This window comes from Mirounga angustirostris, unplaced genomic scaffold (genome assembly GCF_029215605.1).
Source record: "Mirounga angustirostris isolate CCGP_5_RB_7025 unplaced genomic scaffold, mMirAng1.0.hap1 SCAF_5, whole genome shotgun sequence".
In the NCBI taxonomy this organism is placed as follows: Eukaryota; Metazoa; Chordata; class Mammalia; order Carnivora; family Phocidae; genus Mirounga; species Mirounga angustirostris.
The window spans coordinates 83,150,049-83,168,462 of NW_026991713.1; the positions used below are offsets into that span (position 1 = coordinate 83,150,049).

Below are 18,414 nucleotides of genomic sequence, written 5' to 3' on the forward strand. Positions count from 1 at the left end.
TGATACCAGGATTTCCTTACAGACCAATTATTTAAATGTATGCAACCCTTATAACATTTGACTAAAAATAATAACTACAGTGTACCCTATGGGTTCTACGTGTACATCAAAAGAGAAAAAAAAGGAAGAACAAATGTATGCATTATAGTACAATTAAACTTACCCAAGGAAATCAAAATCAATAGTGGAGTATTTGGCTTGAATCAAAGCCCACAATCCCCAAAAGAAATGAGAAGCCTAAAAAGGAGAGAAGGAAAATCAAGAATTATGATAATATATTTCTCTATAAAACAATTGTCAAATAATTAATATTTCCCCTTTTCACCAACTCCATGCAGAACTACTGTCTTGATGTTTTTATATAAAATATTTAAAACACAGGTAATACTAAAGTGTGCAGTTACCTGGATGGCTACCGATCACTTCTGTCCACACCAAAAGAGGTTAGAATATATTATAACTGCTTAAAACATAAGAGCCCAATTCCTGTAACTGCTTTGTGGAGACAGAGTTCGGCATAAGCACTAATAGATGTTGGTTATAATTGCTAACAGGCTTTCCTATAAAATACATAATTACCAAAAGACTTTGTTTTTTGACATAAAAATATAAACAAAAAAGTAAGTCCAAATCTCAAAAACAAAAGATATATTTAAATATGAAAAATGTTCTAGACATAATATCTGAAAACAATTTTTATTGGCCCAACAATTCTGCATAACCAACCACGACATAAAGTAACATGATTTTACTTATGTCAGAGAAAAATGGGTCTTAAGACTTTAAGAGAAAAACAGATGAATGTGTAGGAACTGTAAAATAACTACTTGTGTGTGCTTTACAATCTATTTCCAGTTAAACACAAAAATATTTTAAGATTCTGATAATCATAAAACTTCACTTCCCACGAAGTAGTCTATTCCAACTAGAAATACTACAACTAGAAAAAAAAAGTCTTAAAGGGTCTTATTTCAGCTAAATTCCCTATAGTAACAACAAAAGGTATCTAAAAAAATTACTCCACAGCTGTGATCTTGGTATTAAAACAACCAAACAACCCAATTTGGTAGGTAAAACAACACGGTGTATGAGAAAGGATTCTTAATTTGAATTGAGAACTGTAAGGGTTCAAGTCCAGGTCCTGTCACTAACTCCTTTTGCAACCTTCAATAAGTCACAAATTTTTAATGTCCAAATCACCACTTAAAAGATGAGAAACTAGGGGCGCCAGGGTGGCTCAGTCTGTTAAGCATGTGCCTTCGGCTCAGGTCGTGATCTCAGGGTCCTGGGATCAAACCCTGCATCGGGCTCCCTGCTCTGCAGGAAGCCTGCTTCTCCCTTTCCCACTCCCCCTCCTGGTGTTCCCTCTCTCATTGTGTCTCTTGTCAAATAAATAAATAAAATCTTTAAAAAAAAAAAAAAAGATGAGAATCTATTAGCCATTCTGTATTCCCCACAGGATTGTTTTAAAGATTAATGGAAATTATACATATAAAAAAAAATTTTACCCTCTAAAGATCTCTTTAGAGTATGTTGCTATAAAAATATCTATTTAAAAATTACTACTGCATTTTGTTTTTAACTTCCTCAAAAAATCACTTATCAGAATATATAACTTCCTATCAAATACAGAAAGAATAAACAATGTTGTAAAGAGTAAACACCTAAAGTACATGTACATGAAACCTAATGGTTAACTTAGGGAAAAAAAAAGCTGAGCTCTGGAGTCAAACTGCAAAAATTACTAGCTGTATGGCTTTGAGCAATTTAATTAACCCATCTGTACCTTTGTTTCCCCATCTGTAAATTGAAGATGTGATATTCATCTCTTCCAAAAACACATGTGTGAAACAGAACTTTCCTTATATACTTTAACCAAACCAATATATTGCAACAGATGAAATGCAAAAGTAGATATAAGAATCTAGCTTTTAGGCGCCTGGGTGGCTCAGCTGGTTAAGCGACTGTCTTCGGCTCAGGTCATGATCCCAGGGTCCTGGGATCGAGTCCCGCTTCGGGCTCCCTGCTCTGCGGGGAGCCTGCTTCTCCCTCTCCCACTCCCCCTGCTTGTGTTCCCTCTCTCGCTGTGTCTCTCTCTGTCAAATAAATAAATAAAATCTTTAAAAAAAAAAAAAAAAGAATCTAGCTTTTATTAAGCCAGATATTACAGAGATTTGCAAAAGTTTAAATAATGCCATTCTTCTAATTGTTCTTGTTTTGGAAAATAGTTACCTCATTTATTTCAGCGGGGGGGAACAAGCAAGAGGGGTAAAGAGAGAGGGCAGAGAGAATCTCAAGTAGATTCCATGCTGAGCACAGAGCCCAATGCAGGGCTCAATCCCACAACCCTGATATCACAACCTGAACCAAAACCAAGAGTCAAATGCTTAACGGACTGTGCCACCCAGGCACCCCTATAAGTTTATTATTTTAAAAAATATTTACTTAATATTTTGAATTTGTTTTAATTTTCAATATGATAAATCTTGACAATTAACCTAAACAAACAAAAGCTCATAGAGGTCTTAAAAAAAAATCTTGAAGTGTAAAGGGGGAATCCTGAAACCAAAAAGTTTGAGATCCACTAGTCTAAATCACCTAGGTATATTTTAAGTGATATAAAAATCATCTGTGGATGCTACTGTAATCTCTTCCTATTAGGCTAATTCTGTAAGTAGGAAAGACTGAAAATGGGAAATTCTACACCTAAAAATAACATCAAACCAGCTCTTCCCTCCACCTCAGGCAGCATTCATTCATATAAATAAATGATTCTACACTAGAGAACAATTATACATAAAACTTTACAAAAATCTCATTTTGGCAGGTAACACCTTTTACAGGGTGAAAAATGAAAAATTTATATGTAAAATTAGAGTCTTAAATGGATGAAAAGGAAATGCAGGAAAGAGTCCATTCATCATCTGTATTCCCCAAAATGGCAAAGAGAATATTTAAGTCCAAATAAAAAAATGTAATGTTCTGTGTGATTTACCTATTTCTTTCAGATTTGGAATTTATAGATATGTAAGTCTATCAAAGGGCATTTTAATTTCTAGGCTACTTATCTCTGTTGCAAAGAAAAATTCAAGGCTTTATAGGATGAACAAATAACTAAAATGTATCCTTTCTGAAAAACCCCTAAAAACTCTAAGATTTCACTTAGAAATAATCCAAAGTCTGAAAATAATGTGTCTAAAGACTGAACAGCTTTAAAAACCCATTATGTATACTCTAGTTGATTTTATACAAATACCTACTTTTGTTTACCATCTTAATATTAGTTACAGTAAACAATGACACGTGAAGTCTTTTAATATTTACAAGTCTGCTCATGCCCTCAGCAATAAACAAACATTTAACCAGCCATTTTCCAGGGCACCTGGGTGGCTAAGTCAGTTGAGCATCCCACTTGGCTCAGGTCATAATCTCAGGGTCAGGGATGGAGCCCTGCGTCAGTCAGGTTCCATGCTCACTAGTAGTGGAGTCTACCTGGGATTCTCTCCCTCTCCCCTTCTGCCCCTTTCCAACCTGCCTTAAAAAACCCTCTTTTCTCCACTTATCAAATCAGTTTTCAGTTTTATAATGTATATGCTCTCTTCGTGACAAGTGATCAAGGAAGGAAGAGTCCCAAAGGAGGAAACAGTATTTAAGATATGTCCAAATGGAACAAGAAGAACTTGTCAGAGGATGCAGGGAAAAGGGCAGTCTAAGTAGGAAGAAATAACTATAAAAAAGCATATAGGCTTCAAACATCATGGATCGTGAGAAAACAAGATGACTCTGCTAGAGCAGAAATGGAAGGTGGAAAATGGGAAATAAGAATGTGAAGAATGTTATCATTTGGATTTCACTCTATAGGTCACAGGAAACCATAAAGTATGAACGTGATAAAATTAGATTCATGAATTAGATCTAGTTATTAAAAAGATAACTTTTTAAATGTAAAGGATGAAATAGAGACAGAAAAAACCTGGAGGCAGAGATCGGCAAAGGCTAACAGAGGTGAGAGATTAAGAGCTCAGTCAAAGATCATACAATTAAGGAGAAAGGGTTAGAACTGAGAGAATCTTAGGAACTGGGAGTAACAGAACTTGGAAATAGAGAAAATGTGAGAATGAAGAGGAACTCAAGACATAAAAGAAAATTCCTTCTTTCCTGGTTTCAGAAAACAGAATTCAGATGATATTTTAATTAAACCAAGACAGAATAAAGAATAAATAATGGGACAGAGGACAGGGTGCATGAAATAAAATTCAAGTTTGGACATACTGTGCTCAATTACAAAAGGAACACCAGATAGAGACAGATACTAATCGAGAGACTGGCACAGGAAAGCAATTCAACTTGGGATCATTAACAGAAAGGACAGTAAAAGTCATGGAATTAGGGGCACCTGGGTGGCTCAGTCGGTTAAGCATCTGCCTTCGACTCAGGTCATGATCTCAGGGTGCTGGGATCGAGCTCCAAGTCAGGCTCCCTGCTTAACGGGAAGTCTGCTTCTTCCTCTCCCAATGACCCTCCCCCTGCTCCTGCCCTCACTCGCTCTCTCTCAAATGAATAAAAAAAAAAAATCTTAAAAAAAAAAAGTCTTGGAATTAGATCACCCAATGAAAGTATATAAAGTGAAAGGAGAGGGTAGAGCCCAAATTCAGGACACTAGGGAACACCAGTATTATAAAAAGATTGGGAAAAGAGGAAGAAAAAAAAGAGTCAAGGAAGGAAACTGAGTAGGAAAACACAAATGAGGAGAACCAAGGAAGAATGGTTATCACAAAAGGCAATGAAAGAGAAAATTCTAAAAATCAATGGTAAATACTGTTAAATGATATGGGCAGAGCAAGTAAGATAAAGACAAAGTTTAAAAAAAAAAGATAAAGTCTAAACTGGACTTAGTAATTATGTCATTATTGGTAACCCTGACATGAACTTTTTTTTTTTTTTTTAAATAGTGAGAGCAGAAGACAAGACTGCAGTGGTCTGAAGAATTCATGAAAGATGATAAAGAAAAAAGATTGAGGGTTTGCTTTTATTTCCCCCTACCTTCCCAATTATTTATTCATTCAAACACTTGAGACTGTGACAGACATTTACTAAATGACTGTGGGATGAAATTAAGAGTTGGTAAGAGAATTACATAAACTGGCTTAAAAAAACCTACAAAAACAATCTTGAAAAAGAAAGGCAGATACATCAAATCTCAGGAAAATTAGTAATCTCAGTAAGAGGGGCTGAAGCCAAATATGAGCATTCATCTAAATTTTGCTATATTCTTTCTATTCTGAAGATAGCAAAAGAGGCCCTGATGCAAGAAAGTAACCCACCTCAAGAGAGAGGATTCCAGCACAATTTAAATAAGAGGAGGAATTCAAACAAAACTTGGCTTCATAACTGGTTCTCAATGGTTTCTTAATGGGGAAAAACTGGAAACTGGTATGAGAATCTCAGAGCATAAACCTACTGTGTAATGATTATATGAAAACTAAAGATTATGTAAATTGAAGACATGCTAAATGAGCACTATTAAAAAGGTACTGAAGTTCTTTGTCTCAACCATCCTCTAATTCTTTTTCTATAAGACCTTCTCCTGAACATGTGACATTTCATGAATATGTTTGCTGTACATTTCATATATTCTTTTTTAAAAAATCAGGTTAAATACTGTTATTTTTTAAATCAGGTTAAGTAAGTTTCCCTCCAATTCTAATTTGCTAAGAATTTTAAATAGGGATGGGCGTTAAATGTTACCCAAAAAGATGTATTTTGTACACTATTATTTGCCCTTCCTAATTATAAGTACTTTGAAGAAATGCACTGTTTTATTCTTCTTTTAAGCCTCCAATCCACATGACCCAAAGTAATAATAATTACTAGATATCTGATTAACGGATATTTATAAACAACTTGATAATCAATCCAGAATTATTTTTTAGTACCACGTATATATAATACAACCACAGTATCCAAATTTGTTGAATTTTTACCATCAAAAGTTTACAAGGAACCCAAGTTAGCTCTCTAATAGTAAATAGTGGTTCTGTTTGACTAAGAATTTATAAGGTATGTGGACTTTTTGTGGAAATTAATAAACTCAATGCATTAGGAATAATTTATGTGAATGGGTGCATAAAAAATATAAATTATAGCAACAATAATATTCCCCATGTTAATATAGAAACTGGCTAAACAGAAGTATTAGGGTGATTCTAAAGCTCATTAAGTGACCTTGTGAGAAAAAACCCTACATTCCCTACTTTAAAATCATGCTTAAATAGAATATATAGAAACAGCAGGCATCCTAGGACCAGCTGGAGAGCATGCCATTTAGTCAACAGTTCTACTGAAAATAGATACCAGAACAGAAGATGAGTCAAGTTTCAGCACACCCTCTTACTTGAGATGTATTCTGAATGGCTCTGGGAAAACGCTGCTCTTAAGACAATGGAAACAGTACACCCATGAGCCATCAACGGGGTCTATTTGTAAAGACAACACTGCAAATATTCCCCATATCAACTGTACCAAATTATATTAAAACTAAAAATAAGTAGCTAAAATAACTTCAAACTAGTATTCCATTTAACTGTGTAACACCTTAGCTGAAAGCTCATTCTAATTCATCACATCATTCTCAAAAGGTAATTTAAATGAACTATTTTTTAAAAAACAAATGTGCTTAAGAGTACAGAGGAGTGGGTCTGGAAATAACTGCTTATCAAAAGAAGATCAAGACAAAATACTGGTTAAGTTATGAAAACATAATTCTACTGGTTCTTCCAATCTACTTCTAATATTTTAAGATGTGATGATTAAGCGTACTGTGGAAAACCTCATTTCCCATAAATCTGTTTTTATTATATGTTTTTTGTAACATAAAGAGAATAGATATAATGTAAAGAACTGTTTCACAATTAACCCTAACTCTAACTAGAATCCATTCATTAAATTATTCCTGGGCACTTACCATGTGGGTAGGCACTGTTTTTCTAGAGGTTAGGGATATGTAAGTGAATGAAACAAAATCTCTGTCCTCAAAAGAATTACAACAGAGGAATTGTAAACAACAGTGTTTTGTCCTTATTTTGAACAAAAATGCACAAAATTCAAAATGGGAAACTGTTTCATAAGATGATGAAAATTTAAAAGCTTTTTAAAATTATATTAAGAATCAATGGGGCGTCTGGGTGGCTCAGTTGGTTAAGTAAGTAAAGTTGGTAAAGCCGACCTAAGTCAGCTCAGGTCATGATCCTGGAGTCCCGGGATCGAGTCCCACATCGGGCTCCCTGCTCAGCGGGGAGTCTGCTTCTCCCTCTGACCCTCTTTCCTCTCGTGCTCTCTGTCATTCTCTCTCTCTCAAATAAATAAATAAAATCTTTAAAAAAAATAAAATTATATTAAGAATCTTACCAAAAAAAAAAATCTTCCATTGTTTATATTTAAACTCACCAATGCAAACTGATTGACCTGAATGAAGAGTATTTCCACCTCCTTTTCAGTAACTTCAGTCCCAAAGCCCTTAAATTCTTTGTAGGCTTCAAGGTAAGAACGCAGCCACTGGCCCTGTAGTTGCCTGTCTGGATAGAGACTATAGTCTACATCACTCACACCTGAAATGGAAAAAAAAAGTACACTAAAGATTTTAGAAACACATTATCTTCTATGTATTTAATAATCCCTCGAGGACGGGGCGCCTGGGTGGCTCAGTTGTTAAGCGTCTGCCTTCAGCTCAGGTCATGGTCCCAGGGTCCTGGGATGGAGCCCCGCATCAGGCTCCCTGCTCCGCGGGAAGCCTGCTTCTCCCTCTCCCACTCCCCCTGCTTGTGTCCCCTCTCTCGCTGTGTCTGTCAAATAAATAAAATCTTAAAAAAAAAAAAAAATCCCTATAGAAATCCTAAAATAACTAGATGTTAATAGCATTTATTAAAATAAACCAAAAAATCATAATGTATTCCAACTTAAATTCTAAAGCACAATACATTTCATCATCACAAAACATCAAAAGTGCTTTTAATAAGCACTTCAGGAAATTCTTATGCACACTAATATTTAGAGCATTTCCTAGAACTACAGCTCTAAAAACATTTTTGAACATTACTCACGGGGTAAGAAATACATTTTATATTGAAACTTGATATACTCTCCTAGTATTAAATTCCACAAAACAATATGTACTCTAACTATACGTTCCAACTCTGATATTTTCTACTTTTCTTTTCCATTCCTTGCTTTAAAATAATTACCCTGCAAATCTGGTTTTAAGATGTGCAGTTTGAAAAATGCTAACCTAGAAAATAAAGTTCATACTATTTTGCCTAGCACTCAACATTCTGCATAAGTTGATCCAAACTTTACTTCCCTGGGCTTTTAACCCAACCCCTAAATTCTCTTTCATCAGTTTTATATCCTACAAGCAGGTACACTCACCTTGACATTTTCTTCCTCCTTCCTGCAGTGCTTTCCTTTCGTTCTATCTGCACATCCCAAATTCTACCTAACTTGCAAGCTTTAGCTCAATTTTTTCCTACAGAAAATCATACTAGGATCACTGGAGTTTCCTCTTTCATATCGACAGCAGTGACTACCCATTATACTAACACAGATATGGTGATATCTCATCATAATCACAGCTGTTTTCCCTCCCAAAGATATGTGAAAATATGTACAGCACATGTGTGGGGATATAGCATGTATATGAAAAGTTTGGTGTAGGAAAATAACTGAAAACATGTAAATTAAAATCCTCCCCAACTTTTTCCCAGTCTGATAACCTGAAGTATATGAAAATATAGAAATGCATGAATTTATACAAATATAAATTCAGCAATGAAAAGTTCCTACTAAGTATATGCCATCCAGGGGGAATTTCCAGGGGGAATCTTTAGATTTAGAACATTTTGTGTTTCTAAATATAGTCATAAAATGCATTTTAAATTAATTCCTTTTAACATAAACCTAAAGCTTTTATACTTAACAGTGATAAAAGATTAATTTTCAGGGATAAAATGGATGCTTTTCAATTATTCATAGCCAAAGACAAAAAAAAAACCAAATTATTGAGCTTCTTATTCCTAAAGCTCAAGTATACAATGGAAATAACAAAGGCTTTTAAATGATTAAAAAAAAAATTTTAAATCTTAGTTCTCTGTGTTTTACTGTGATCTTGGTAAGTTACTTTCTCCATTTGTAAACTGGGAATAACCTAAGTGACAGGATTCTTGTGGAGGAAAAAAAAGAGAAGAGATTTATAAAGCACCTTGTACTACATCAGGTCTTACTCTAAGCCACAAGTATTATTTCTTTTCTTATTTTCCTTAAGGAATTAAGGAAAGGGTCATCTCTTCTCCTTCCTCCAGTAATAAAGAAAAACAAAGAACAAGGTCAGAAAAGGGTTAAAAAATGTTGTTCCTACTCCCAGGTGAACTTCTCTAGAGAAAAACTACAAACCAAAAAAAAAAAAACAATTCTAAAAGTATCATTTCAAAGTTATATATGTTGTTCCATTAGTTAAGCCCTGGATTTTACCTGCAAATTCATTGAAATGATTTCCAATATCATATGCCAGGTAGTTGTATCCAGAATATTCATAATCAATGAACTGTACATCACCTATGTGAGACACAAAAACAAAGACATAAGAAATCATATATAAGATCAGAAAATCCCTATGCTATTTGTAATTAAATAGCTTCCAAAATTTTGTCTCATTGTATGTGCTTGGTTACATGCACTTCTGAGACAATACAGGGTAAGGCTGTGAATTTTATGGCAATGAGCTTTACAAAATTCAAATTACATATTGTCAACAGCTTCTTTGTGAACATTAATGTCCACTATATTAAAGTCAAAATAATCATTCTCCAAATTCAAACAAAAGCAAAATATCCCTTTCACCACAAGGGGGCATCAGTTACTTAAAAATTCAAGTTTAATTAGAAATGAATAGTTAATCTTTGGAAATTAATAACCTGTGCAATTTTAACAAAGTATGATACTCCAAAAGTAAACTGACAAGCTATTTTACATATACAAATCAAATATAAACTTTAAAAGATGAATTCTGTGAACCCTGCAGTTATGCTATGATACTTGATCAACTTAATATCCCTAATTTAAGAAATTGGTTGCTATAAACTCGTATTTTCCTGCAATGTTACGTAAATAAGATTTCCAATAGCATACCTGAGCAGCATTAAGGTGGTTGTTTTATCTTTTAAAAAGAACAAAGGTAAAATTGCTTATTGTAAACTTTTTTTTAATTTGAGAAATTTTTATGTAAGCTAGATTCCTATTCTAAACTAATGCTAAATATATATGCATATTTCATTCCTTTTTTTCCAAAGACAATCCTGTTCCACCTGCCCAAGGAACATACTCCTGCTCAGGAACATTCATTTTTGAGTACTAAGTATTATAGAGGGTTTGTCTCAACAAAGATACAGGTCTTTTAAAAGAGAGATAAGAGAAAAAGTTTAAGAGAGAGAGAAAGTTAGAGACATTAAAAAAATAAAAATAAAAATGGGTCACTGGCAACACCAGGCATCACAAACTCAAAGGCTTACGGGGCCATACAGTTAAAATGGATACACAAACAGAGATGGCTGTAAAAACAGTTCTAAGCAGCTTATATCTAGAAAATGCATAGCAAATGCCTAGTTACACTTTTAAACGTCAAACTGAAGTAACAAAACAAACTCCTGGTCTACACACACTGGCATTTCCTAAATAAAAGAGCTTTTGATCCTGATACAGATATATATGTTTAATTTAGGAATATATGTTGATCATATCCAAATTCAGAAAAAGAGAATTACATGACACAAAAATATCATGGCAAATGGAATATTCTACATAAAAGCAAAAAAAATTTTAATGTAATTGCATTTAATATGTAATTCTAAACTTGTATAAATAAGTCTAGAGTAAATTAAGTAAGCATCTCCAGAGTATCAAAACCCCAGTTATCAAAATCTACATGCATACTGACAAAATATATTTAAGGTTTTAAAATGCTGGTGAATACAATAAATCACTGCAATTGAACCACCACAAGTATCATAGTCTTGAATTCAAAAAACTATCCCACAGTCTTAAAGTTAACCAAATCACTTTACTAAATTGCAGAATGGGAAGTGAGAACATGTTTTAGAGTTTGTTCTGGGAATAAAAGGGTGAAAACCACCATCATGATAAAATACTCTGCAGCCATGAAAAAAATTTTCATTTTCAAAAATTATTTGATGACCAGGAGAATTACAGATGTTATATGAAAAAAAGATATAAAATAGTAAACACAGTGATCCAAATTATTAAAATAGTATGCCTGGAGAGAGAGGAAATAACATATAATGCATAGGGGGGAAAAGATGAATGGAAATTAACCAAAACAATACGTTTCAACTGGTTTCATTACAGGTGATAGACAAGTGACCTTTTTTCCCTTGTATTTTAAATTATTTACAATAAACATTACTTTTAGGAGGGAAAAAAACGACAGTTTAAAAAGATTAAGATGAATTCTCTAAACAAAATTGTCAATAGATAAGAGACTAATAAACACAATAATTTGGGATATACCTATCCAACCAGCCTTATGAAATCAGGATTCAAGAAAATTCAACAGGTTGCACAACTGAGCCAACCAAAACAGTTTTAATACACAGTTTTTTAAAATCGTAGCTGTTGATCACTTTAACTCTTTAAACACAAATTCTTGTAGAGCTCATATTAACTGTTACATGCCAATAAAAATACACAGCCCAGTCCTGAAGCTTACTTTTGCCACATAAACAAAAGCTTCAATTTCAATTTTCAAAATTATATTTAGAATTTGGCAAATACAGTTAAAATGGCAGGTAAAAATGCCTGCTTGTAAATACAATTTAAATAAAGCATAGATCATTTTAACAAAAGTTAAAATCTGTTTCAGTATGAAAATTTTAGCAATGACTTTTTGTAGTAGCATTAATTCATTAAAACTAGCCTTTATTTTTAAATGCAATGTTGAGTTTATAAATAATGAAATTTAAAAAATAAGAAAATGAAGCTAACAAGATACAGATGAGGCTGTTACCAGGCTCCGTGCATGTGAACAAGTGATGCGATAAACCTCCAGTCAGTGCGTTTAAGAAGCACGGGGTGCGCCGCCACATGGCAGCAACAATGGCATACCTAATCTGTAGCAGATGAAGAAAATTTGGCAAACTCACATTTTACAAGACACAAAGCTTAAAAGGAAAATTTAAAAAAAAAAAATCTGCATTAACTATTCTTTTTTCAAACTATTGCAAACAAAGTGGAACTCAACCTTAAATTTAATCTTCTGCAACAAAATAAAATTAAAGAGTCCTACTTCACTTATTTTGGGTGCCAGAAAAATCAAATTACTGGAAAATGCTTTCCTACTAACAGAAAATACACTGAACTTTCTTCTTGTACAAATTTAAATTCTGATTTCTAAAATTTCCCATTGTTTAGAGGAACATCCACATCACTATTAAGAATTAATAGCTCAGATGGCATGACTATCTTGTTAATTCTTTAAGACGTGAATTTTTAATTGAGGTTTCAAGGGTGGAAAAAAAATGATACTCCTTAAAATTTTTTACAAAATTTTATGTGTATGTTAATTTTCTGAGGACATTCTCAATTTTCCAGATTCTCAAGGGATCCCTGACCTCTAAAAGAGTAAAGCAGCACTGCTTTAAGGGCAAAGCCTATATATTATTTATCTTTATATAATTAGCACACTGACTACACATAATGGGTAAATCATAAGATTAATGAATAAAATTATAACCTGGATTTTTCAAAAGCTACATTTTTCTTTTCATTAATTTCCTGCAAAGCTTCACAGAAATGAAATCCACACATTATTGAGTTTAATTGTTCAAATCTCAGTGTAGTTGAAAACAGTCGGCCAATTTTTGAAGTACTTTAAAACCCAAAAAATTAGTTTATTTAACTAAGCCTATAAAATTCATATGCTACATTTGTTTGGATCCCCTTATTTTGTTGTTAAGGAGAAAAGGATAAAAATAAAAAGCAAAATAACCAATATGAGAACTTGAAAACCTTTTCGAGTCACTCTACTTGCTCTGCAGCATTAGGTAAGGCAGAAAGAGGACAAAGAGAAAAAATAACCACAATTACACTACTGTTAGCAAATTGCTTTTTCTCTTATACAGAGAAAGGGAATATTCTGCTCTGAGAAACTTTCCCTTCATCCCTCACTCTGGCGTCAAGTAGTACCTGTGTATACCTTCACCACAGCACTCATCATTCTGAATGTAAATATCAGTTTCATGATCTGACTCCTCCACTACATGTAATATGGCTTCCCGGAAGGACAATAGGTCCCTTTCATCTTTAATCATGCAAGCCACAGAGTAATCTCTAGCACACAGTAAGTATTAAAATGCTTATCAATGGAAGTTTTTGCATAGAATGCTGAGACACAGTGATAACACACATTATTTAAATGGGTGGTAGGGAAGAAGGAATAAGCATTAAACACTAAAAACAAAGTATGGCATTTCTGACATTCTTATCCACGTATATGCTTGAACATATAGTGGGAATGAACATATGAGTAAATAAAGAAAAAACACTAAACTAGTAACTATTTTAGGCAGCTCTTCCTTAAGAGTTTAGTTAATAGTTTAGGCTTTTACAGTCCATTTAAGCTTTTAATAACCTGATTTAAGGATATTTTATTTGATGCTAAATAGTAATCTAGAATACAAGTTAAAACAAGGTTAAGACTATCCTTCATAAAATACAGGTCACCAAATACAAAAATAAATTTGTATTTACTTAAATTTTTAAAACAAAACCAACAATAACAAAAAAAACTATGTCATTAAAATATCAATGGAACAACCAAACCACAATATCTTTGAATAATAACTAGAGTGGGTAAGATTTAGAGCCAACTGAGTGATTGAGAATGGTGCCTCACACATTTTCTATTTACAGTGTGTAAACTCTAAAGAAAACCCTGGTTTACACTGTAATTCCCATAAAAAGCTTCCTTTTTTCTTCCACTCATGTGTGTTTCTTTAAATAGCTGAAAATCAGCATCTTGTATTTTACTGACAGGGAAAATAATCAATGACTGCCATTACCGAAATTTAAAGTTCTATATTAGATCTTTATATAAACTTTTAATGAAGAAATGGGGAGAGAGAAAGAAATGAAACAGCTACCAATAAACATTCAGACAGAGCACCAAGACATGAGAAAACATACTCAAAAGCTTTAGCAATTACTTCTAACATGGCAGCAGTTAAAGGGTTAGTTGAAATTATATTAGAACTGAAGTCAGTCTATAAGCAATATTACAATTTGTTCTACTTAATATAAATTCTTTTTTAAATTAATGATTAATTTAAAAGATGACTCACAGATCTGGAAGCAAGAACACTGCTTCCGGTTCTCTTATTATGTAATAAATTCTATCATCATATCATTAAGTATTCTTTCCTTACCTTTTTAAGATGTCATTTCACTGAAGGCAAGGAAATGGGGCCGCTGTTTACCAACCACCTAATTCCTGGCACTAACTTTTCAAAAATCTTGACAGCTACCACATTACCTTCAGAAAGGAAGCTCACTCTTCTCCCATATTCCTGTGTCCTATCAACTGACATGGTGAGAACAGGTAGAGGCAGTATTTCTTCCTGTGATGCCTACCATCTCCTGTAACATTCCCAGGTACAGAAGCCTATAAACTGCAGGTGCTCACAGTCTTTGTGTATGTGTGTGTGTATAAATATGTACTTATATATTCATACACACATATATACATTTTTAAACTTTACTCACTCAAGTTATAGTTAAGATAAAATCTGTAAGCTGTACTTAAAGACAAACTGAATTGTCATCTCATACCTATGAGCCATAATTCCCCTAGCTATAAGACATAGTCAACCACTGGCTTATAGTAACTATTTTCACTTTTTCAGAATCAAGCACATTGTAAAATGCATCCTGCAAACATAATAAAGGGGTTGGCAAACTATATATGCTCAGGCCAAATCCAGCCCACTGTGTGCTTTTGTAAATAGTGTGGAACACAGTCACACACATTTATTAATGTATTATCTATGGCTGTTTTTGTGCTACAACAGAGTTGAACAGTTGCAACAGAGACTGTAATATTGTACACAAAGCCTAAAATATATACTATCTACACCTTACAGAAAAAGTTTGCCAACCCCATTATAATAGCAGCAGCTGTGAGCTGCTAAGTACCTACTCCAATGCTATATACTTTATATACATGATCTAAAATTTTGTCAGCAACCATCTGAAGTAGATATTACCTCTAAGTTAGAAATAAAGCAAATTAAAAGTTCTAGATTATCAAAAAGTATAAGCACTGCATGGAAACATGTTAAACATGCAGATTCCTAAGCCCATTTACGGAAATTCTTGTTCAGTTAGTCTTAGATGGGACCCCAAAACCTACATTTTTTTCCAAGTACCCTGGGTGATTCTGGTGCAGAAAGTCAGGATCAAATATAAACACTTAATAAAGAGATAAAATGCAGATGCCTGGCTGGCTCAATCAGTGGGGCATGTGACTTTAGATCTCGCAGTTGTAAATTCAAGCCCCACGTTGAGTGTAAGAGATTACTTAACGATAAAATCTTTAAAAAAAAAAAAAAGATAATTTATCTAGTATCACCTACTTCTGTATGTGATTAAGCAGGGATGTGAACCTAAGTGTGCCTGGTTCCAACATGTACATTCTTTCTAACTTCTCTTAGTTGTAACTAAGCTCTAATACATCTGCTTTTACGAGTTACTTAGGGAAAAAAAAAAAAAAAGAGTGACTTAGAAATGTTTAACCTGGTGACAATAAACAAAATCTAAGTTATTATGGTTGAAAATTACATACGAAGACTACAAGTTGATCCAGTATAAATTCATGAAGTTTAACTAAAATCTGCACTTCTGAGAAATGAAGGGTCTGAAACATACTACAGAGAGATACTAACCTTGATGATGTTAAAGCCAATCCCTTAGCTTTCATCTTATTATGTTTACATATTTTTAACTCAAATGGGTACAAATTAGTGAAGTCCTGAACTCAAGTCACACGAATGACTTAACAAGTGATAACAAATTAAACACATCTGTGAATATAATATGCAGCTTAATCACTTGTTCTATGTAGAAATTGTTTTAACCTCCAAAGACTTCACCCTTGGCTTTTAGATACTGTAACAAGTTAACCAGTTAAGGTAAAGAACTTTTGCAGTCCCTATTTCTAATTTTAATTATCCTCCTTGACATTGCAGCTGTAAGTACTAATGCTACAATCTTTTTGTTCATTAAATTTACTAAATTTATAGAGTTTACAATTTTTTAAGCACAAGGAATGGTATCTTCTCCTTATAACTAAAGGCAAATATGTCATAGTTATATTACTTCAAAACCATTAGCTCCTAATTTGAAAGTTAGATAATACACAGAACAAAGCTCTTGCCACACTCTCATGAGTTTTAGATTCTTACATGAACATTCCAACCGTATTTTCTTAATGCTATGTATCAACTAATCACATAGCAATTGATTCTTTTTTTTAATGGATGCCATAAAGTCCAAACTTGCCTTCCTAAAAGACACTATAAAACCACTGGTAAGGAAAAATAACAGAACATATCCATAACACACAAATATAACCACAAAGACAAGAAGAAACAAATGGTACACAATAGACTTCTTGAAGAAAGGAAAACTCTAAAAAAAATATCAAAATAGTTACATTTATTGAACTGTGAAATTCATTCTTCTGTGTAGGGAAGAAAAATTAGACACAAAAATATGATTTAGGTAACTTGGTAAAATAAGCAAATGATAGTCTTGAAATCTTAAGAGTCAAACTGAAACAGAAAGATTTTGTTTGAAAATATGAGAACTTTTCATATCACTGATAAACAATTTAGATAGGCAACTGATTAAAAGTAAAAATGCATTTTTTTAATACCTAAGACAAAGTAATCTGATTTTTTTGGTCCCTTATATTTTAGTTTTATAAGTTTGCTCTGTGAAATGAATATGCAAAAGAAACTTATAAAATAAAAATATGAAAAGCTAAAATATATTCCAAAGGAAATAACAGATTCTCTTTGATTAACTTGCAGTTAAAAATAAAGCTGAGTGTCCACTTCAAACGTAAGATGAAGTCCCTCACTTGAAATTCCATTATATAGAATGTGTTATTTGGTCTTGCTCTGAACTTAAAAAAGCTAATACATCACTTTAATGTATAACTAATACTTCTGTCTCACAAATGGCATTGAGATTTGGTTACTAGTATATAAAGTAATATATACATAGCAATTAGAAAAGATAAATGGACAATAAATAATAAAGGACACTGTCAAGTACTCCATGGTTTAGGATACACCTTAAGTTTTTTTTAAAAAAATGCTTCCACACAAAGACTTCACAATATTCAAAATAAAGATGTCAGCTCAATGTATTTTTAAGAAATAGAATCTCTAATCCATACTAAAATATAAGATATAAAAGGTGCTCAAACATGTTTTTACTAATATGTGCTTCAGTCTACCGTCCTTGACAGTGCTCTTTGGTTGATTTTCTTCAAGTTAAAGTCAGTTACAAATATTAACAGCCTTTGCATTAGAACAGTCTCAACTTAAAATCTATTAAGAATGGTCATGATAGTAATTTCAGAGAATTATGACCATTAAATCAGAATTGTTTGGCTTTAGTATCTTCACAAAAACACAATCTTGATTGAAAATAATCTTCCAACTATAATGACTATACTCAAAACTGGTTTCCTTTAAAATGCAAGTTTCATAGTTTCAAACTTTTTGAATTAATAATCCTTCAACCAAAATTATATTTTCAAATTTCAATTTAGCATTGAAGGGGCATCTATGTTTTAGCAACCAAACCTCAAACCACTTTATCCAATAATATAATACAACCAATGTCTCTTAAATATGGAAACAGAGAATTTGAATACAGCAAGATATGATCACAGAAAACATTTCACCAAAATGTATCACTATCTATACCTCAAAAAATGTTAAAACTATTTACCAAAGCTTCTTGATTACTACTTTAATAGATATAAATTTCAACCAGTACAAGTAACATTTCCTCCACCTGTGGCTCTCTTAGCATCAAAATATCGAACAAATCAGAATAAACAGGTAATAGAAAACCTGAAGACAAATTTGTTTCTAATACTGCTGTCCTTCCCAATACTGAGAAAATTCTATACTTATTAAGAGCAGTGCAATGTCAGTTGGTTTTTCAATAACCCCCATTATAAGCAGGTACATTTTCAAACCATGAATTACCAAATAGGTTTCACAGTTAAATTTAAAAACAAAGTCATTTTATCATTTTTCATTTAAAATTCTTAACAAG

At 32.9% G+C, this 18,414-nt stretch overlaps 1 protein-coding gene across 1 annotated transcript in view; it reads right to left on the bottom strand.

Annotated features, from left to right (window-relative positions):
- Positions 1-18,414, bottom strand: part of ETNK1 (ethanolamine kinase 1) — a 60,818-nt gene that overhangs the window by 5,929 nt on the left and 36,475 nt on the right. The window contains exons 5-7 of the mRNA XM_064591499.1: positions 9,523-9,606; positions 7,447-7,607; positions 164-237 (exon numbers count right to left, since the gene is read on the bottom strand). Of these exons, the coding sequence (XP_064447569.1) occupies positions 164-237; positions 7,447-7,607; positions 9,523-9,606 (319 nt within the window). The remainder of the gene's footprint in view (positions 1-163; positions 238-7,446; positions 7,608-9,522; positions 9,607-18,414) is intronic.